This window comes from Aulonocara sp. 'chitande type north' Nkhata Bay, linkage group LG12, assembly GCF_057382095.1.
Source record: "Aulonocara sp. 'chitande type north' Nkhata Bay isolate Kocher_YH1m ecotype deep benthic linkage group LG12, A_spYH_male_GT1.1, whole genome shotgun sequence".
NCBI classification, from domain to species: domain Eukaryota; kingdom Metazoa; phylum Chordata; class Actinopteri; order Cichliformes; family Cichlidae; genus Aulonocara; species Aulonocara sp. 'chitande type north' Nkhata Bay.
Genome location: NC_141355.1, coordinates 16,054,539 through 16,078,113, shown reverse-complemented (window position 1 = coordinate 16,078,113; position 23,575 = coordinate 16,054,539). Strand labels below are relative to the sequence as shown.

General features: G+C 44.2%; 1 protein-coding gene across 2 annotated transcripts; it reads right to left on the bottom strand.

Annotated features, from left to right (window-relative positions):
- Positions 1–2,983: 2,983 nt before the first annotated feature.
- mn1b (MN1 proto-oncogene, transcriptional regulator b) lies at positions 2,984–19,565 on the bottom strand. 2 transcript variants are annotated; one of them, XM_086313825.1, is made up of 3 exons: positions 18,712–19,565; positions 14,991–18,596; positions 2,984–4,476 (listed from the first exon to the last, which is right to left on the bottom strand). In XM_086313825.1, the coding sequence occupies exons 2-3, from the start codon at positions 18,526–18,528 to the stop codon at positions 4,265–4,267; spliced, it is 3,750 nt and encodes a 1,249-aa protein (XP_086169951.1). In that variant the 5' UTR covers positions 18,529–18,596; positions 18,712–19,565; the 3' UTR covers positions 2,984–4,264. The 2 variants fall into 2 exon arrangements, with proteins under 2 accessions (XP_086169951.1, XP_086169950.1); XM_086313824.1 differs by having other exon boundaries at positions 14,991–19,565.
- Between the last annotated feature and the right edge of the window lie 4,010 nt (positions 19,566–23,575).

Genomic DNA, 23,575 nt, shown 5'->3' with positions numbered 1-23,575 from the left:
AGTTCTCAGAAAGACTCATACTGTTAACATTTTTTTTAATGTTAATAGAGTTTTGAGTGCATTGGGTTATTTTTTTCCAAGCATGTGTGGGGAGTTGTATTTCCATGTGTGTGTATGCATGCATTAACATTTCTTAATTGTACCTTGGTGCCTCCACAGCTCCATGTCCTGGGTCTAAGTCATTCAGGCAGCGCCCCCCTTGGTCCCTCCTTGGCCCCCTAGGCCCCCAGGCCCCTGTGAGCTTCCCACAAAAAGTCCACAATGCTATTCAAACAATAGGCCAAGGGACAAAGAGCACATTTACACAAGTAGAGGGGTTTTTTTGAAAGCAAAAAGGCACTGTTTGGAAGATTTCCAAACTTCTCTCCCCTCCCAAAAAAAAAAAACCAAAAAAAAAACGACCACCCCACACCCCACCTTCCAACTCCTTAGCTTTAAAAAAAAAAAAAAAAAAAAAAAAAAAAAAAGTTCACCATTCCAGTGATGGAGACGTGGGAGCCAAATATACTACATCCAGCCCAATCCCACCCGCCAATGCACAAGCACCCCCAATTTAGCCAAACCCCCTCTTTACAGGACAAAAGCCCTTTAGAGCCTAAGTGTATGTGAGGGCTCTGGTGGATACCATAGTGGTTTAAAGACCGTGGAGGCCTCTAAGAGACACTTCTTTTACTCTCAGTCTCCCTCCATTTCTCTTTCCTTCTCTCCCTCACTCTCTCCGTCTTTCTGACTCTCTCTCTCCCAACCAGTGAAAGGTTCAGCAAGGGGTAGGAGTTTAGAGAGAGATGGGAGGGGGAGGTGAGAGTGTAGAGGGTGCTCTTATGTCAACATTGTGGTATTTTCCCAAAGATGCATATCGCCTCTATACAAATAGGAGATGTATTTATAGGAGTACATAGAAAGCTGCGTGAGTGTGGAGTGTTTGGCCGAGCTTTCTGGCCACGGACCCCACGGCTCCATGGATGGTCTTCATGGCTAGTGAAATTGTTATTCTTTAGATGCACGTTGGCTGGGAAACACACAAGTTCTCAGGCGACCACACAGTATTCTCCCTCCCAACATGGCTGCCATGCAGAGGCGCCCATTGATGGAAAATGCCCAGTATCAAAGATCTTGACTGGAGCCAATATCCCAAGGCTTCTTTGTCGCTGTGTCACACATGGCATGTGGCTGGGCAGCTATGGTATGTTTGAGAAAACAGAGCAAGCGAGCTGCATTTCTATGCTTCTATGACACACAAAACCCAATTAACCTGTTTAGAGCTGCAATAACTGCTGGATTTAGGTCTATTACAACAACAAATTGACACAGAGGAAGATCGTGAGACTGCATGTCAGACTGTGATACAGTTTTCTCTTTGGGATGGCAAAAATAGAGTTTCAGGTAGATACCAGTTGTTTGTTATTCACAAACTGTGAGCTCAGAAAAACCTGTGAGCACAAGCCCTTGTCCTGCTATTTAAGAGGTCAGCCAAACCAGACAGGTAGGCAGGTAGCGTGTCACCACAGGAGTCTCCTGGCATGCACAGACTGCAGTGACTCTCTAGGAAATTTAGCACCTTGGTATGAGCAAACACAATGCCTAAGCATAGCCTAGATTTAGCTGACAATAAAAAGCACTTGAACCTGTTTTGATCAGTAAGCAGACACCCAGTCTATCCCTAAAAAAAGACATGCCTTTTGATTTAAGTGACTCACTCCTGTCAGCTCTATTGCATTTTACTAGTCTAACCAGTGTCATCCACGACTTTGAACCTGTTGTCCTTTTGTACAAAATGTTCTGTGAGAATAGACACGTGACACACAAAACTGCCTTATTATGAACAAATGCACTGCATGCTTGGAGAGATTAAATGCTTACAATGCGCACTCCGCGTCGCGCTAAGGCAAATAAACGTGTTGGAGTATTAAAACCAGACAATCTCCACCTTAAGTTTTATAGTGAACAGAACGATCAGCATTTATTCCCCATCTATCTCACACTCACAGTTATTCTCCCGCCCTAAACAGGCACTCCCGACTTATATGACAGTCCCTCACATAACCAGTCTCTGCTGTTTGCTAACGCTGCAGCTCTCTGTGCTTCACGCTCACAACAGGCTGTGCAATCCTACACAGCAGGCGCCAAGTACAGCAGCAAGCACAAACACACCTGAATGACACAGACAGGGTCCTGGAGGGAGCTCCACTTTGTGTGTGTGCGTATCCTAGACCGCAGTGATGAAGGTTGATCGCTGGTCCTGTTAGGTAGCATTGACGTCTCCACCTCAGAGCTGGCACACAGGGGAGTTATTGATTAGCATTAAGCATCCATGCAGATGGCCAATAAAGAGTAGGTGAGCCAAAGAGGGTCTGGGGAGTGGAAAAGGGTGTGTGTGCGTGCGTGCGTGCGTGCGCGCGCGCATGCTGAGGCTGCTGGAAGTAGTGAGACAGAAAATTGGAGAATAACTGATTTATTAATTTACATTTCTGTTTCAGTTATATGCCTTTTAACATTATTTGTATCAAGAACTAATTTTATTGTTTTTCTTTTTTTTTATTGTCATCACTGCTGATTTATTAGAGATGTATTAGAGGATGGGAGCAAAGATGTCAGGGAAGTTGAGGGAATAAAATGCAACACATGTCGTAAGCAAGTATACATGAAATGAATTGTCTCGGCTTCTAAATCCACCAGGAAGCCACATTTTCCAGCATTTCTCATGCGCCTGCTTCAGGCATTAATATGACACCGGTTCCAGCACGCTTGTCAGGTGTTATGTATCAGTCCACAACTTTCCTGTCACATCTGTCGCTTGGAATATACTCTAGATTTCCCTGATCTTCAGAATACGCACACGGTATTTCACAGTATTTATTATTCATTAAATAGACAATCTGTGTTTAGCTTGTTCTTGTATTTAGTGTGTGTGTGTGTGTGTGGGGGGGGGGGGGGGGGGGGGGGTTACTCTTAGAAAAAACAAACAAAATGAAAACACCAAGGCCACCTTTAACGTCATATTTATTGTTATTCAGTTACTCAATAAAACATATACAGATATATACAATATGCAGGAAAACAGACGACTGCACTTTACATATTATTAAAAAAAGGAAACAAAAAAATCAGTTTTTAAATTGCCGTCACAGTCCTCCATCTATTGTTTGAGAAATTCAAATTCAACAGAAGCTTTATTTAAAGATTACAAGATTGCCTAACACACAGCAAATTTTCTCTTATTATACATGTGCAATACCAATAATCTTTTTTTCAATTCCCTTATTTATCAATCCCTTGACCTCCATTTTTTTCCCCTTTTTTTAGTTTTCATTGGCTGAGTTGTATACAAGTGGTTGAGCTCACAAGATCTACAGAAGAGAAAAGCAGAAAAAAGTATAGAATAGAATAGAATGAGGGAAAGACATTCTCAGAAATGCAAATAATAGAGAGCTACAACAAACCTTATGATTTAGAGCAGCAAACGATAAAGGTTAAATTTCGCGTTGACAAAGAGGAACAACTTTGTGTTCACAAGGAAAATTGCTGAGTTACATTCAAGCGTAATCCCGCCTTCCTCTCGTTCTCCTTTTTAGTATTTGGGGTGTTTCTGAACCACTGGGCCATATTTAATTGTAATACAGGAGTGAAAGGCCAGGATTTTATTTTATTATTTGGGGGGGGGAGTTTTGACTGACATATGCCGAAGTTGCCATACACATTACAAAGGCAATCTTAGCTAAGTTTAAGAACAGGTAGTAATATAAGTCATAAGACTAAACACTGGTATACAATCAAAGCCAATGACAACTTCACCTCTCTCCTTATGCTTCTCGTTTTTGCGTTCTCCTCCTTTAACATTTCTTATTTTTCTTCAACCGAGAAAAGAAAAGAAAAATAAATGATTTGAGGTTTTCCAGATGTGGGCATCGTCGAGTAGAGCCCCGTGCTGTTATTGTCCAGCAGTTTTCTTAAGTGTGACTGCATGTATCAGAAAACAAAACATGGTGTTCGAGTGTCTGTGAGCATGTGTGTGTGCGTGTGTGTGCGTGTGTTTGTGTGCGTGCACGTGTGCGTGTGTGTAGCTGTATTTGTGTTCCATTTGTGAGTGTAAATGTCTTTCTCTCCCTGAACAGGCAAGAGCGGCACACAGTCGTTCCATCCACAAATTAACATAGTCGCATCCTTATCGTGGTTAAATGTCTCTGAATCTCTCTTTCTTGATATTTTCTGATCTTCTTTAATTCGTCCTGCTGGGTCATCGTCTTCTTCTCTTCTTTTCCCCCCCTCAAGTTAGTGCCGCCACAAACGTCCCAAATCGGTTTGAGATATCAGAGTGGAGAGAGCGCCACGACGAGACGGGCCCCCCTCGGCCTTTACTGTCCCCGAGCTCGTCTGTGCAGTGGACAGACAGGCACTGCAGGTGGGTTCCTCCACTGCTCCCACCTCCTACAGCCCCAGGGGCTCCAGCTCCAGGCTTACTCTGGGTGAGCTCAGATTCTGCAGACAGACAACAACAGAGAGGAAGCGGTTAATTAAGACAGCAGAAAAATGGAAAAAACAACTTCAAGCAGTTGGCATTCTCTGATTCAGACGAACCATTTAAAGTACACACTTTTAATTAAACAAGTGTCATCTTCACATCCCACTCTAAATCTGCACTGTGAAATTAATTCAACATTATTCCACCACCCATCAATAAGACCCGAATAGGAGGATACAAGCAAAAGCTCCCCTCTCCTCGCATCCGCCTCCTGTCGCCTGATATAAACACGTGAAAACACGGGCGTACGTTAAATGTAAGCGCATATATTTTGGCTGCGACCAGGCATGCAAATGTGGAACCCTCCTAATGACCTCTGGTCAGTGGGCCAGAGAGTACCGAGACACCTGTCCTTTAGCCCCGCTTGACCCAATTTACTGGTATAATGATCATGCCCCAGCATCGACCCTGTGTCACCAATGTGTGAAGCGTCATAATAAATGGTTGCAAAAAGCCTTGTGTTCTGTTCAGTGGAAAAATTAGCCAGGAGAAGATTTTTTTATTTATTTTTTTAAATGTGGCACATCACAATTCATCAAACATATCTGCCAAGATGCAGACTGTAGCAATCAGAGAGAAAAGAGGCCAGAAATAAGGAAAAGTTGGGAAGCAGGCACATAAAAAAACTAAAATAAGAGAAACACTAGCAAAGAGTTAGTGCTAGGGCTAGGTGTTATGACACAAGTGTTGCATCCTGTGTTTTGGGCTCTGCCTCCAAGCGAGCCCAGAGCAAAGAGAAAATGCGTATAAAGATGTTAAGGATCCTTCACTTAAATCAGTCCGATTAATCTCCCATCTCCTCCCCACACAAAACATACTCTGTGCGGATGGTTGAAACGGATCGGTGTGCTGCACGAAGACGAAGACCTTTGAGGTGCAGGGACAACTAAATGTCTGAGTGTAGAGACAGGTGGAAAACAGCACTGACAAGCTGAGTTACATGCGTCAGAGAAAGGAGAGGCTGTGATAGACGACAGTCTGGGCACAGAGGCTTCAGATCACAACGCACCAGTCAGGCTAGCGCTCACCTAGGAGAAAAGAGAAGCATCGCGCCAGCCCCTTTCTCATCCCTTACCCTGTGTTCTCTTTTTGCTCATCCTCCTTTGCTTCTTAACCATGTTTTATTTTCGCTTTGCTTACCATTTCCATCTCCCTTCCTCTCTGCCCTCATAAAAGGCTTAGGCAGCAGCGATTTTATGCAGGCAGAGAGAAGGCCGAGCTAGACTAGATAAGACCATGCAGCTAGGACAACCAAGAAAGGCAGGAAGACATGCAGGCGCTCAGGCGGGCTTGCCCCCCAGCCCGTCTGGGCTGCGACCACTGGAATGGAAAAGTGGGGGGATTTGGTGAAAGGTCAGGCAGCCAAGCCTCCCCGTTGTTCTCCATTTCATCTGCATCTCTGACTGCCGGTCTCTGTGAGCTCTTCTCTCTGTCTCCATCTCCCTCCCAAGGACTACAGACGTGGTGTAAGTGGAGGCTGAGGGTGCAGGGGGTAAGGGAGAAATGAGGATCTAGAGCGGTGTTGGTGGCGGTTGTGACAAGATCTCACATTTGCCAGAGGGTCCAGTCATACACCTCAGCACGGCTGATCCCCAACCCCCTGCCAGTATCGCCCCCCCCTCTCCACCGTAACCACTCACACTCCCTCTTCCCAGCACTGTGCCCTCCAGCACCCGCCAGCAGCTCATGCTAGCTGGGCACAGCAGGGTCCGCACCGGCCTGAATAGGCAGCCAAGCGTTCCCGTGGCTCACTGCTGACACACAGCAAACTGACAACACACGCACCCAAAAAAAAAAAAAACCAAAAAAAAAAAAAAACCCACACACACACACACCAACCGCTGCTGCCACTGCCATACTCACACAAGCCCTCAGCTGCTGCTCCACGTGCACACACATACGCCTGACTACATACGGACGTGCACGCAGAAAGACACACACACGAACCCGGCTACACATATTACTCAGCTTCGACACAAGGAAAAAGGTGGAAAATACACTAACAAAAAAATGTATGCATAGTCTAATACAACAAAATGAATATTTCCCACAAACATAAATGCATCCTTTCCATATTCTCACAGTTTATTTTACACATATACAAGCATAAGAAATGCTTTAAAAATACTACTAAACACAGGAGGAAAAAAATGGGGTGATTGCCATTTAGCATTAAAAACATATGCAAAATCCAACACACAAACACTTGACCACCACATGATCAAATATATTAGTCAGTATGAGTATTATGAGAGAGACTGTGATTTTATGGGTTGAGGGGGGTAAAAAAAAAAATCCTGACACTACATTTAAATCGCAAGCATTATCCATGCCGACGGATTTGTTCAAAAGGTGGAAACGACGGTGTGAAATTCTAAATCACACCAGACCAAATCCCAAATCACCATGACATTTTACAAGCAGGAGAATCTTTTTTTTTCTTCTACCCCCCCCCCCCCCTCAGTAAGATCTATCTTGTTAGGGTTGTTCACTGACGAAGGTAGAATTCATATCCACGGTAATATCTCAATAATAGCCAATTCATCTGAAGAGAACAAGTGCTTAGCTTCAACAAGCACGCGGGGAAAATACCTAATAAAACGGAAACGGCACAAGCAGCTGCGCCGAGCCACAAATACACCTAAATATCCTTAACCACATTACAGCCACAAAAGATTACCAAAGTGATGTGTTAAGTAGGCACTGAATTTAACGTGATGCTCTTATATCACCATATCTCTTACCCCAAGTGCAGTACATTTTTATTTGGTACCTGGTGATGATGCTCCCACACACACACACAGACATGCAGGCACAGCAGCAGCAGGGTTGTGGAGCTGTCTCACAGACACAGCCAGAAACAATTTACAGAGATGAGTAGAGCTCGAATGCCATGAAGGCAGGGAGCACAGCGCACAGCTCTGGTTGTCTGGATGACACCAATGTGTCTGGGAGCTGACGGCCTGACACGGGTTTACATGTCATGCCGCACACACTCAACACACCCGAAGCAACGCAGGAAGATAAACAATGGCTGCTCCGAGTCTGTATCCTCCACCCATTAAATAATAAGTATTACAGCGGCAATTCATTTTTTTCACTTACTCTTAAAAATAATGACGACTGACGCACGTATTGCATGTTTTTTTTAAATTAACTGATAGAAGGAAAGAAAAATAAATAAAAATCAATGCATGCCACATATTTGAATCTACAAAAAGCCTCCATCACACACATTTCCCAGGACTCGGGATCTCATGCGGCACACGCATGTGCAACCCCCCCCCCCCCCTTTTTTTGTTTTGTTTTTTTAAATCCCGAGCTCTAGACTTCCATGACGACACTTCACCTTTAACCTCACGCTCCTGAGGCCGTGACCCCATCCTCTCTGAACACAAACCAGACCAATCAGAATGCTCCACTCACTGCGAAAAGAAGAAAAAAAAAAACAAAAAAAAAAAAACACCCAAAGGCCTCCGCTCCTATGACAGTGTTTGACATCAGGTCAGATTCCTTTAGCATAACAACTAACACTATGGTGTTGTGTGAGGAGTCTGTCTTTGTCAGCACAAAACACCCGTTACAATCCACAGAGAAAAAGCCACAGTAAAAGACGTGCAAGAGTAAAAGTTTTGCATCTCTTCAGGAGTCAGACATAACCAAAGATGAGCAGAACACTTTGCAATCTTCATTATATGGTTTCAGTGAAACCTCAGAACATGCCAAAAATGATCTGAAGCGGCTAAGCCAAATAATATCCCTAAAAACAAAGAAATATGTTGAGTCAAGCCTTAATAAAGATCAGTGGGGCTAACAAAGGTACTGTCCCAGGTATCCATGCACCGGGGGGGGGCGCCTGCAAACTCCCCCTCATCTCCACCCAACTGCCGAAGTGTGACCTTTCCCTCAGAGCAGAGAGGATATCTGCGGGGAGCAGGGGCACATTTCTCAGGCAAGGGCACAGAGGTTATTTTGGTTTGAATTTCCTCTCTGTTCTCTGGCCTGAAACATAAAGTGGGGGGGAAAAAAGGAGAGAGAGAAAAACTTGCCCAGGCAGGCTCTGCCCCCAGCATTTGTTACCTTCTCACCAACAACACACCCATTGCCATCTCCTCAAACTCATACCCACACAAACACACGCACACACGCACACCTCTGCCTCTGGCCACAAGAAGCGCTTAGTAAACCAGACACAAATCAGAACACGGGAAGTGATTTAATGCCTCTTTCATAACTCACAACCATGTCCGGGACCTGTCCAACATGTCATCCAAGTCAGTGACATATTGATCTACTTCACTGTCTCTATTTTGTTTCACAGCACAGTACTGCGTGCTTCGGTCTTTTCGGAAGGGTTCGCGCACACATGAAAACAAAGGCTACTCGAAGATGTTTCTCATGCCTTTGGTTTTTGTTTCGAGCTAAAACAATAATGTGCCTAATTTCATTTTTCACCACAACCTGCCACACACACAAAAACAAAACAAAGAAAACCCAAATCAACATGTACAGTGTAAGGAGTAAAATATAGAATATTATACTGTTTATTTAGTATTTTTCTAATTGGTGTTAAGTAGGGACAGTTTTATGGACAGACATATTTGAAGAGCTATAGATACACAGCTACACTGGGAAAAAAAAACAAAAACTCCTACACACAGACTAGAATGAACAATGGTTGTGGTGCATGAAAGTGATGGAAAAATTGAATTATTTTCTCTTCCATAAATGCAAATGGTAGCTATTACCTCCTCACTCACCTCGTGAGCGAAACCACAGATGTTCTTTTAAGGGGAAAAAAATAAAACACACACACACACACACACACAAAACTTCTCTCTATCTCTCTTAGTTTCTCTTGCCCGCCATCGGTTTCTACTTCTGTCTCCCAAGAGAAACAGCTCCAGTGTCATAACTCATTTGTCAGTTCCACAATACAAATTAAACACTGCCTGACGACTACCTGTATGGCACATAACATAACCGCTCCTGGCAGCATGACAACATCTACACCTCTGGAAAAAAGAAAGTAAAAACACACACACACACACTTTTTAAAAAGCTGCACTTGACTAACAGTGAATACATGAACCCAGGACATCTTTCGGGACCTTTGTATCAAACTGATTTTTGGGGTTTGGTTTTTTTGAAATGCGTCTGTCTTCTTTGGACCCCTGTGTCGCTAAACAAGACACGTGGACATTTTTGGAGGCTTGCCACTTGCACCCACATTCAAATGCTTGGAACTCCTCCCTCTGTGCATCGCCTAGGTATAATCAGCTTTCCATTCCTTGCTGCTTCCAAGGAGAATATTTACCACATGCTGAGACAAGTTTCATTTTATTCTAACACCTTTCCCCAGGGAAAACAAAACACCGGATGCAGGTTCTATTTTGAAGAGTTGAAACTCCAGCAACGCAAAAAAAAGTCTTGACACTTTGGTTCGTCTTTTTCTCTCACTCTCTCATCATCAGTCACCAGCACGTGTCTTTAATAGGCTTCCTTTGACTGTCTTGCAAAGATCCCAAGGAACATGTCACACGCAAACAGAAACTGTCTTAAATCTAGATGCTTTAAATATAAAGACGGATGCATTTCGATACTGTATACTTTACACTCAGAGTAAATACTCTTAAATGTTTTGTTAGGAATCACTGTGCACGCGCTCCAACGGGAGAGACACCTGAGATCTGAGGCTGAAGCCGTGGGCATGACACTGAGTCTAAATAAATCAAACTTTATGTCCACAGCAGGCAAATGCATATGCAAGTTGCAGTGCCAGTGCACACACACACACACACACACACACACACACGCTAAAGGAGTAAAAGAAAATTTGACATTAAAATATTTTAATGCATATTGTTTGTTTGTTTTTTTATGTCCACACTACAGACACTTTTTCAAGTGTTGCCCTTTTCTTGCATTAATACATCTGTGCTGCTAAAAACTAACCGTCCTTTGCAGCTTGGATGAACCTGTCAATAACCAAGTCAGCTTGAAGTAGTCACTGGAAGATGAATTATGACTTTCGGAAAACAATATTAACAATGCTAATTGCTATGATTATCATAATGATGAAGTGCAGAAGTGTGCGGTGGATGTGTGTTGTTGGGAGAAAAAAAAAAGTCGATATAAAACACCTTGTAATGACAGGTAAAGAACACAGACTGCCCCAAGCTGTTTTTTCCCCTCCCCCCTCCACATTTCAAGCACGTGCCAATCACTTTCTTCTATTTTAGAAAAAGGAAGCACAAATTACTGGCGTGATTTGAGGAGCTGTTGTCGTACCGAAATGTCAAAGCCAGGTAGTCTCGCAGGATTGTTCTCCATGCTATCAATACAGCCTCCTTTTTTGTGCTTTAAGTACTTTCTCGTAGGTGTGATAAAGACGAAAGCTTCTTCTTTTCAAAGCTGTCAAAGTCAGAGTGACAGATTTGATCATTATTAAAGCTGTTTAAGGACTGATTACTGAGCGTGAAGAGTGAAAACTATTCTAGGAGGTCAACTGTGAAGTGTGAAAAAAAAAAACTGTGTACGGGGCAAAAAAAAAAAAAACAAAACAGTGAAAAGTAAAAATAAAAATAACTGAATCACTTCCTACGCCTGCTGCTCGCCTGTTATCTTGACTATGCACGACTTTCCAAATGAGCGGTCAGCTTCTGGCAAAGATATACAGAAGAGAAGGGAAGAGGAAGAGCGTAAAAAAAATGCTTTTAGAAAAAGGAGAAATAACATTAACTGACATGGGAAAGTTGATCGTGTACACCTAAAAACTTCTTCCTCCTTGCTAAACCTCCTTGAGAGTTCGGGTAAGCCGAGCAGCACACCAGACTCTGCAACTGGTATTGCTGTGCCTGGGCGAAAGACTTGCGCTGCACAACGTCACTTAGATAGGAGGCCAAGTATGGGGTCCAGTGGGGGACATTACTGCCACACGCATCACTTTAACAGGCACAAAGAGACCACAGAGATGCGAGCCGGGATGCACAGATATCAGCACTCAGAATAAAGTTCCTATAAGCACAGTTTAGCTTTTATCTGCATACTCAAGCATCCAGTAAGTTACACACTGCTTGTAAATATCAGCACTGGGGCTTATTTAAAGCATAGCAAGATATATAGCTCCTGAAATCCTCCTGAAAGACAAATACACACGACAACAGCAATTATTCTACACTTCCCTACTTTACATTTGAGTGAAATGGTGATCAAGATTGAAAAGCTTCAACTTCAAAGGAACTAAAGTGATCCTTGACCCCCAACGCTGGTCATTCTCACCTCATCAGATACAGATATCCAAAGTACACACAGCCTGCTGATTGCCCTGGTCCACTTCTCAAGGTAAATTTCTTGACACAACTGAGTAAAAACACTTTGAGCACAAAGCCTCAAGTTTCTCTAGAAATAAGCCATTTTTCATATAGAGATACATTCTCTGAAAAGATGAGCGCCAGACAACTGAACTAAATTTCAAAGCATTTTTTTCACCTTTAAAACAAGGCTTTTATCTATTACTGTTCATCATTACTGAAGTTATTGATCTGACACAAGAATAAAAAGAATCTATGCATAATTCTAAACAAATACTAAGACATGTGCTGTGTGTACATGCTGTGGTGAGGAAAGAAGTGTGGTTTTTTGGAAGGGGTCAGAGAACTATTTGACCTGCAAGGAAAAAAAAATGTAACATGGCTGCACTTCTTTTTAGCCAGCATGTACGACTCACATGACAGTTATAGTTCCACAGCATAGAAATATCTTAACAAGTCATGTCATCTTTGAACATTCGTTAAAATGTCCAGATACGTGAGGAAGAATCATTTTTACTGGAATTACACAAATTAAGTTCTTTGTAATTAAAATGGTCATTTTTCTATGACCCAGTTAAATTTCGTTAAGCCTAATGGACTAAAGAATCGCCTTGATTTATTTTACATTAGTGTCACTGGCATTATCTTGCCAGTGGCAGATTTTTGTTTACAAGGCTGAGGACTTATAACTCGACTCAGTGGTGGAGATGGATATTTTTTGCAGTGTGAAAAGCCTGTGGGATGTTATGGAACTACACTGTGGGCTATGATTTATCTTAAATTATTATGTTATTTTGCTCCCTTCTGTGTAGCCTAAGCATCAGATTCAATCTTAAAATCCCCCTCCCCCCTCTCAAATACACCTCCACCCTTTTTTCATCTTTGCTGTCTGAAGCACTCAAATGAGAAACTGTCAGGAGCCGTGATTTGTGCTAACTAGCTATCGATCGCTCCAGAGCTGCATGCCTTGTGTCCATGCAGAGGAAAGGAGAGAAGAGGAGGAGAGGGAGGAGAGGAGAGGAGAGAGGAAGGAGAGGAGGACTATTCTGCCTTAAATTACTGATTTTTGCCTATTGAAATTTTTTTTAAATGTGCCATCAGCCCCAGAGGAATTAAAATAGTAAATGCAGCAGGATGAGTGTGGCTGACTGCTCATCATTGTTAGATTTGCTCAGTAATTATAACCAAAATGAGTTACCATTTATACATCTCTGACAACAGAAGCCTCTTTAGTTATGAGGAAGCACAGGGATAGGTGAGCAGAAATGCACCAGTTTGGCTGATTGTGGATCACATTAATATGCAGCACACCGCTTGTTACAGTTACTTTATGACCGGGTGAACACAAAAAAACCTAAATGGTGAGTCAGAGTGCTTTTTAGATGTAATGCCACCACTGCTACAGCGAGACGTCCTGTGCTCAGTCTCATAAACAAGTGTGCCTGGACTCCAGAGTCCGCGCGATGCGCGTCCCCGCCCCTCTCTCTGCGCTCGCGCCGATCAGAACAAAGAGGCGTTCGAGACGCGCGAAGCCACTCGCGCAATTATATAACCTATCCATATTATTATTATATATCAAAAGACGCAGGGGCCTTTCAGCGCAAACCCGCCACTGTTCAACCATTTAAAAGCTTGTCCGTCTGCTAACACCGACAGACGCCTCCGTACAACGCTGTGGTTTGAAATGAGCGACTAAAGAACCCACGCGAAAAGGAAAAGGGAAATAAAATGAGAATGAAGAGACAAGTAAAAAGAAGCAATAAATATAACACCAATAATTAAAGTAGCATATTATAATACACAAAGCTTGTCTTAATGATGCAGTTACGCTCCAAAAACGATGTCATTATGACTAAAGCACGTAATGACAAATCATATTGAAGCATCATAAATTTAGGTTTTTAAAATAAATGTAATTTATTAATATTATTAATTTCATTATTATTATTATCATTATCATGGCTCTAACAGCTAAATAGTATATTGGTTTGTCTGCATTTTATTTATTTAGAGCCACTAAAAATACAAAAAAATAATAATAATAAAATATTAATAATAATAATAATAATAATAATAATAATAAAGAAGATAAATCGCATTGTATCCATAAACCACGTCTGCAGACTGCAGTTTAAAAAACGAATTCTGTGCCTTAGAGTCAGTTTCTTTTTCCAATTTCATTCAAAAACAAAACAACCAAAATAATGTGCTGTAAATAGTAAAAATATTTATACTTTGACTGTGTGAGACAATTATTTTACATTATTCAAAAGGGACAGGGAGCAAGACGAAACAAACATTTAACAATTAAAAAAAGCATTTAACTCTTTCATCTTTTTCGCCATTTCCATTTCCCACGTAAAACAAAACTGAAAATGAATGGCATTAATATCACCATGCTGTCTAATCTCATGTCCAACAAATGTTTAAAAAAAATCCTCTTTCAGCAGCTCAGTATTATCTCATGGTAATAACAAAAACAAACACGTAACAAGGCGAGGGGGAAACCCCGCTGCGAAAACGCATATCCTCAGAAAGCTATTAATCTTACAATGTAGTTGTTCACCCTGAAAACCGAGATAAAGAGCCACAGGAAATGTTTACTTTTCTTGAGCTGTTCTTTTGAAGTGCCTCTGGACTGAAGAACCCTATAAAATACTTTGCATGAATGCAAGTTTATTTTGCTTATTGTTATTTCGGTTTATATATAGATATATACTCGCGTGTGTGTGTGTGTGTTGTTTTTGTTTTTTACATTTCGTACTACAGACCCAATTCAAAAAAGAAAATATTTTTTCTTTGTCTTTCTCTCTTTTCAAGACTATGAATGGCTCTACTATTAAATGTAGTATCCTCCTATAAACGTTAGACCTCTAAAACCCAAAGGCCCCAGTAAACGGAGACGCTGCTTTCTGCCTGCGCAATGTGGACAAAATGTTTTCTCTTGTAAGTGTCACCTGATTATTTTACATATTTATACTGGTGCTGTTATCACTGCATTTCAGATTTTGAAAATAAATAAATGACATTTAAGAAAGAAAATCTGTTCATTTGCATGAGCATGAGCTGCTGATGTAATGTGAGTGGCATATGAGAGAGACTGTGACGAGGGTGAGAGAGATTAATTAAAACTTAAAGAAAGAGACTGTTTCATTTACCTTCTTTACTGCTGTTCTGGCTCTTATTTTTTTCCCAGGGTCCCGTGGCCTTGTCATCCTCTGACCCGTCCATCATAACCTTGTCACTGGGCACGTACCAGGTGGCGTGCTGCTCTGCCATGAGGGTGTCAAGGTCAATAGTGCCCATTGAGCCCTTCCCAGCATCCGGGCTGCAGCTCGCCAGCTCATTGTCTCCGTTCTGTGAGGGACAGTCGCCATTCTTTTTGCCTGTCTTCATAGCCAAGGGCTGGTCTTCAGAGATACTGAATTGCTGCCGCTGTAGCTGGATTTGGGCCTGCAGAATCTCCAGAGGATGGATTTCTTCCTGGCCAGAGGTGCTGGATGGGGTGCGTACCTGTTCCACCCCAGGAGTGCCTGGGTGGCTGACCCCACTGGCCCCTGTGCCCACACCAGCATTCAGTCCATAGGTGTCTGGCGTCGAGGTAGTATGATTGTTAATGCCCATGCCAAGGGGCTTTTGTCCATTTATCAACCCGTGGTCACTCCTCTGCATTTTGGGTGAGCCGTTGATTATAGGGCTGCGATTAGGTTTGCTGGCTGAGGCCCCTCCTGCATCTGAGCTGGAGGACACCTCATCCTCATTGCCATAGTGGGTGCTGACATCTTCAGAAAAGTCCACTCTTGGTGAGCTGCTGTCAGACTTGGCAACACTTTGAATGCCACTGTCTAAAGAAGACATAAGGTCAGCCTGGTCCCCCAACATTAGGTCACCTCCTTTCCCCCAAGAGGGCGATTGGAGTTGTTTCTCATGGGGCGTGCCCCCACCCCTCTCCCCAACGCCAGCCGAGGGGGTCTGCTGGCCTGGACTTACAACAGGGTTACTATTATCAGAGGAAAAAAAAATTCCAGGGCTCACATGTCCACTGTCTCTTTTTCTCCTCCCTCTCCCTCTCCCACTCCCTGTTGTTGCCTTCCCCTCACTGCACGGGGTAGCGTCCATGTTGTAATTTGGGGAGAGGGCACTGGCTTCCCCCTGCACCGTCTGGCTTTGACTTGCAGGCTTAGAGTTGCTATTCCCAGTGCCAGGCATCTGGCTGTTCTGGGAAGTGCTGCTCTGAAAATATTCAGGACCAGCACTGCCAGTCCCATTAGATGTGCTGCTATTAATGTCCTGCTCAGTCTGACTCAGTTTTCGCTTGCCCTCGTTTTGGTTCTTCTTGTTGAATGTTACGTTAAGATTGGGGGCCCCTAGGCTAGCGATCATGTTCTGGCAGGCTGTGGAAAGGGCCGCTAGGCAGCTCTGGCCGAAAACACTGTCTTTAGAGCTGGTTTTGCTGAAGTTCCCGAGGGACAGATTTCCAAGCTTACTAACAGACGACCGCTGGCCCGAGGGGAACTCAGACTGAGGAGGGTAGTTGCCAGGTGAGGTGCTCACCCCCTGGGGAGCACTGTGAGCCGGCCCCTGACGGTTAGCCCCCCCATAGGGAAAAGCTGGCTGTGCACCCATTGAAGGTGCAGGGAAGTCAGCTGGCCGTCTCTCTGCTGGTGCATTTGGATGTCCTGCTCCTGCTCCCGGAGACTGCATTTGTGTGAGGTTGCCCATGTTGCCACTGAACTGTGAGTGCATGCCTGGGGAATGAAGGTTCTGCACATGTCCATCTCCTGGTATTCTCATGGGCTCCTGCATGCCGATGCCCGGCCTAAACATTATCCCAGCGCCGTTCTGTTGGAGCCCCATGTCATGAGGCCCTGACTCATTACCCGCTCCACCCATACGCCGTGACATCATTTCTCCTGGTGGGTGGGACCCCTGAAACCAGGAGTTCTCCTGAGTTACATGAGGATTTTGCCCATCAATGTTGGGCATCCTGCCACTATTCTCCCTGTCAAAGCCAGGATGAGGCATGCTCCCGACTGGGCCTCCGTGAACCATTGGGCCTGGAGGTACATCGCCATGGTGACCCAACTGCTGTAGACTCGGCTGCCTCATTCTTTGCTGTTGGTTGCGAGAGGCCATCTGCTTTATCATCATAGCTGCATTCTGGCGCTGCTGCAGAGACTGCTGCTCGGGCCCTGGATGCTGCAGCGGACCTGGTCCAAAACCTTCATTCACGGGTGGGGTGAACTCTCCAGGAAGGCCAGGGTAGGCAGATGGAGAGAGGTGGTTGTCCATACCGCCACACCAGCCCTCGCCGCCATGTGCATTAGGAAAGTCAAATCTAGGCCTTTTCGCCATGTTCATATAAGGAGAGTCAAAGTGTTGGAGCCTCTGATTTGCAGGCTGTTGGGAGGGAGGAGGAGCTGGCTGTTGCATATTAAACATGGGGTCCCCATAGGGGTGCAGGCCCCTGTTTTCCAGTCTGTGAATGGGATATTCAAACTGGTTGTGTTGGCCAGGCATCATGACCCCTCCATCCAGAATGTTAGGGTTAGTAGTGCCGGGCTCAGCCTGAGGGGGTCGAGGGAGGCCAGGGGGGCATGAGTTCTGTCTGGCTATCAAGCCAGCCTGTTGTTGTTGCTGGATGAGAGGATGTCTTGGATTGACCCCAGGCTCCATTCCCACGGGCACTTTCCGGCCATTTCCAAAACGTTCAAAAAACACTCCGTGCTGAGGCTGCTGGGGCTGGGGTGGTGGCTGGTGTCCCTTAGAGATGCCCGGCATACCTGGTGTCCGTGGCATGCCAGCGTTCCCTGGGAAATTCCCACCGGGAACTGGTCTTCCTGGCCCAAAATGTGGTAACTGAGATTCTGATTCTGAAGGAGAGAATACAGGTACATCAAAATGTCCAGATGGAGGTTCACTTGGAAAGTTATATTCTAATCCCTCTACGGCTCCTTGGTTTGGCAGCCGCCGAGGTTCCAAACCATGAGACTCAGATGAAGAGGATGAGGAAGAAGGAAGACCATGAAAGGATGCTGCTCTATTAGGTGACTGGTCCAGGGGGAGACAGGGAGCAGGGACAGCGTGGTTCCCACTTGGAGGGCCATGATGCTGAAAGTCAGGCATGTTACCAGGCCGCTGCTGCGGTTGCTGTTGCTGCTGCTGGGGAAAGCCATCACCCGTCTGTCCCTCAGCAAGAGGATCAAATCCTTCTCCAAAGCCCTGCTGTGGTCCCATGCCGTTATTGTTGTTGTAGCCCATCAGCCTGCCGCCATGCAGGCATGATGACCCTGGCTCTGGCCCTCCAAAATTCCCACCGAAATGGGGGTGATGTTGGTGGGGGTGGGGTTGATGGCCGTGAGGATGTCCTTGATGAGGTTGCTGGTTGTTAAAAAATCCATGCATTGGTCCTTGCCCCTGCTGCTGCTGAAGTCCACTGCCTGCATGCATGTCTGAGTGTCCCCGCGGGTGAAAGCTACCGTACTGCTCACCATTCATGTTCATATTGAGCCCGAGCATTTGCGGCTCGCTCAGAGGGCCCATGCCGGGTTCCACGGCTCCCGGCGGGCCTCCAGCATGAAAACCGGGGCCTTTATAATGGGAGCCCATGTTCAGTCTCTGTTGGTTTATGTTTCTCTCTGACTGGCCAGGGTTTCTGCTATTAATTTGAGAACCAAACTGCTCCAGCCCAAACATACTCCCCTGCAATCAATCCCACATGACGGCCAGTTTGCCAGACATCGGCACACTGTCTATTTTTCCGTCTGTCCCCAAAAGGAAAAAAAAAAGTAAAAGAAAAAAAGATACAGAAGAACTATTCAGATATTTTTTGAATCTACTGATTATGACAATTTATCTCATTTAAATGTCAAAACTCACCAAATAGGTTCTCATTGCTGTGAATATTTATCCAACTTCTCCAAGGACGCAGAGAAGGGACAGACTGTGTCCAAATACGCACGTAAACTGTGTCCCTGTTCCCGTGTGAATGCGTGCAGCACACTAGTCTTTTTGATTAAACAAACGAATAGAAAATCCGTCTAGTAAACTTGCTACACGAGCGACCTATGACATTCCGAAGTTTTCTGCGCGCATTTCTTCGGGGCGAACATGGCACAAATACAGCTCGCTTACAAACTAAAGGGTGAGCGCAGAGGACTCGAAGCAATCAAACGGGCAATAACTGCTTCTCTCAGCTAATTCATTATTCCAATCTGATGTCAAATGTCCCAGAATGACTTTCTGAATAAGGTCCCATGCTGGAAATAAAGGTGGGGGAGAGAAAAAAGTCCAGGCTTTGAGTGAAGAAAATCTTTCTTTAAATAAATACTGCCCACCGACGTCCTTCAAAACATCAAAAACGACCAAGCAGGCATGTAGCCAAAAGTCCAGTGTGATGGACAGTCCACAAACACGACTCTCCAGCCCAGCCGCGGGTGAACCGGGGCGTCTGTTTATGCGACCTAAAGCCGGAGGAGCAGCACGGCGCGCGCTACCCGCACTCCACAACTACGGAGTGGCTTGACAGCATCCTTCACCCACTGTCGGTCATGCGCTTTGCAGCGAGGCGCAGGTCCCAAAGTCCTTTCCGTGCGTCTCGATCCTGATGCGTGCGTCCCCTCCGTTTACCGAGTTTTGTCTGGTGTGGTCTGAGTGCACTTGGGAGCGATTCACAGATACACTCGCTGTCCGCTCTACCGCTTGGCGCTGTGTGAGATCAACGAGTCCAGAGGAACCAGCAACAAGTTTTGCATTTCTACAGCCACTGCCATCCACGAGATTTCAGCCAATCACAGAGAACACGGAAAGCTTGAGGGCGGGACAAACGCTGTTAAGGTGGTCCGCAGAGTAAAAGCGATTGTAAACTCGTGCGTGTGCGTAATTTCGACTTTAAAAGTAACGTTTTGCCCCAAAAGAAAGCACAAGTGGGGATTTGCACTAGATGGGATATTGCGGCTGAAAACACAACATTAATAAAAAATAACAGAGACTTTCTGCCACACTGGCGTATACCATAAAATTATATTCTGATAAGGAATGGGAAAATGAACTGAATGAGACTGCGTGAAGTTAAATTCTACCCAATGCTGTTCTCTTTGCTCCTTTAGACCTTTCCACTCACGGTCAAATACATTTTTTTATGAATTAAACAGAGTGATCCACGCAGTATCCAGTGTGCTTTTAACAGTTTACGCTAGAGTGCAATGACAGAAAGCCTGACTGTAAAAGGATCTAGTTACACCAACTAAGGGGTTAGACGAGTAAGCAGGAGTTCACAGATTTTCTAGCCCTACATTAAAATAATAGTAATGACGACGATGATTTGAGAAGAACTGGTATGCATCCTTAGTGCGGAGCTAATAATCCGAAGGTTGGATTTGCTCTCACGTGTAATCAACTGCGTAAACATTCAAAATCTCAATCTGAAATCTATCAGGGATAATGAAACTTCCCAGTATTGAGCTCCGTAGATTGATTTATGACGCCTAGTCGGAAATACAGACAGAAATTCGATGCAAGGATAAAAAGTCAGTCAGACTAATATTATAAAGTGTCGATCCACACCTCGACGGCCAATCACACTGTCCTCATTCCACATGTTAAAAAAAATCCCCCTTAAAAGACTATCTGAACTAAATTATATGGACGGTATTGGGCCGCGGTTCCGATAATCAATACTGTTCTCTTAGTATTATAGTCTTTAAAAGGCAACATTTTTGTAAGAACAGATAAGCCTGATTTGTTTTTAAAGGTTAATTAGAGGCCTGCAACAGCCTAGGCTATCTGTGTAAGGTTAAGTAGCGCCATATCCAAAGATAAGACATAAAACTGCCAGAACAGCCCATACTCGTGTTTTGAGACAAAAGTCACAGCATAACAAACAGAGTATGAGCGGTTATCACCCTCATCTAATGTCCGAATAATACATTTGTAAGAAGTAGAGCATATCTGAGTATATTTCACACAGTGTTTTTGAGGCTTTTCTCAAATTTATTTCGTGTTATGTGTTATGTAATTCTGAATGTGTGTTCACGCGTGCAGCTCACATATTTGCTTATAAATGTATTTGGTTCGGGATATTTTACACCTCTTGGACACGGTACTTCTCGTGGATTTTATTTATCCAGTGCATTTGTCTTTTCTTACCAACTTACAAAAAGAACAATAAATGTTTAAAAAAGCACACACATATATATATTCCACACGACCTTCCTCCTGCATTTAATCCCGGTGTGAATAGACAAGGAAGTTTTTCTTGTCTGTGGATTCTTAAGTAACCCACAGTGAGGTTACTATAACAAAGGCAAGCGGGTATTTAGAACAAAGGGAGCGTGCTGGTAACAAAACGCACTTTTAATTCACCAAATGTGGAGAGTTTTTTTGGTCAGAGGAGAAAACCATATCATCTTTTCTCGACACTGTGGGAAGTGGGAGAATTTGGTGTTAATACAGCTCTATACCTTTGGGGTATCCATGAGAACTTTTACCAAACAGACACAGTGCCACCTAGCGGATGGTGTCAAAGACGGAGGAGAAGACTTGGTCAGAGTGAAGCTTTTAGATATTAGTTTTTACAAACTTGAGTGTGAAATGCTCTAAACTGCTATACCGACGTAGATTTATGCACTAATTTATTTGTCAACAGCAAATATAGTATTTTCAAATGAATTATTTCAATACTCAGAGGTATACTTTAACTGGGAAGATGGAAAGAAAATGTGCAGCTACTGTAATGTCACATGGTCATTCAGTGGAAAGTGCTGTTTTAAAAAAAAAGTGATATTTTTAATTCTTTGTTCAGCGAGGTCAGTGTGTTGCCTCTCTTCAACAACCACAACACACAACAAATACATGATGGGATGTATATAATGTTCAAGCCTATTACAATAATGCACATGCTACATTTCTCCTCAGTGTTGTGGATCATGAAGAGGACAAGCTCTGTGTTCTGAAAAGAAATAACCAGCTCTGTATGGCGCAAACTTTGATTTAACAGAAGCAGACAGAGTGCTCAGCTTTGCACCTAGAGAAAAAAAAAGGCTGAACCTGGAAGCAGGTCAGAACAAGGCACTCAAATATACGTGTGCAAATGCACTTCTTGAAGCTGGGAGAACGGAAGCTCGTGTTGCAGAGGCAGTGATGGGTAGTGGCTGTGTTCTGAGGGAGGCTTGGAGTGAGAGGGGGACGGGGAGGGATGCTAAGTTGTTCAGATGTGCTGAATGCTGTTGTGTTATTGCTGCTAATTCACGCTCGTGTTAATCGGCTGCCTCCGTATTCCAAAAGCCATCTGGAGCTATCATGACAAGAATTTTAGTCATGGAACCTGAAAGTGTGAGCATCACCCTGTGCTTTAGACATTAGGATTCATGGGTTTGTTTGTTTTTTAAATGTGTAAAGACTAGACTGTATCCCAAAACCCAATTAAGAGCATTAGAAGCAAATATTCTGCAGCTCAACAGCAACAACATCAAGATATTGTTCTGTCTGACAGTAATACTAATAACTCTGTGATACAGAGCCTGCTAGTTCTGTCTACACTGTCTTCTCAAATGGAGACAGACAAGTTAAGTATGACAAACTGATGGCACGGTCTCTTTCCTCCTGAGTCCCCAGTGATGATAAATGCAGCCCAGAGCTACTGCTGCTGCTGCTGAGGCGACTTCATGACAATGGAGAGTCTACAGGCTTTCAAGCACTGTCACAATACCACTCTTTTCTACAGTGATTTAGTACTCAATTTGTCTCAATATTTTACTCAATAGGACAAGATAGCAGAAGTGGGTGCCCTTTTCTACCCTTAATTCAGAGTGTTAAGCTTTCCTCAGCTAGACATATATTACTGTGGGGGGTTGCCCAAAGAGACAGTTACTTCCCTTATTGGGGGTACAGTGTCCTGTGCAGCTCAGGCAGTGAGCAGCAGAGCATCAGTATGTCCTCTGTGGGCCTGTCATTCAGATGAGGCATCGCAGCTCCCTGGGTCAGGATGGGTTAAGCAGCATCTGTCATCCAAAAGAACCACCATTGTATTAAGGGGAGGGTGGCAACAGCCTCCTCCTCTCCCCATCCCACCCCACACGCATCGCTCGACTCCGCACCTCTCTCAGAACAACAGGAAAGACTCAGGAGAATCTCTGGGGCTAAACTTGACCCGAGCCCGGAGGATGAGGAAGCGCTCGTGACATCACTGCTAACCCGTGTAGACCAGAAATAACTTTCCTCTCCAAGAAAACCTGCAGCCACTGAGCAAATGTGGGCCCCCCCTGGGGAGGGCCACATACACAAACACGGTAGGCGTGGACCAAACTGTGAGTTTAAATCTTCACTTGTGCCACTTCCTATAAAAACAGAAGTTCTACCAGAGTGTGTTGTCTTGCGGCAGGAAACGCAGCCATGTGGTGCACAAACACTAGAGCAACTTTTTTTTCCTAGGTGTCGCAGGCCTACACGACTCATTTTGACAGATTTCAGGATACTGTGTGCTTATGCAATCAAGCGACAAGCCGCTATAACAAAGTGTTTGGAGCTGTAAACACCGAGGCTTTCTTTGGTAACGCGCCTGGATGTCCTGCTGTGTCAAGTCTCGAGCCTCTCTTCGAGATCCATTTCTTTCCTTCATCTGTTGCAGTATCTATTTAAATGACAGGGGCTCACTCATGACATGTCCCTTCATCTTCCTCGGGAGGGAGACACATGGACGGATGGATGCATGCCTACAGTAGACTACTGTGAGCTGCCACTTAAC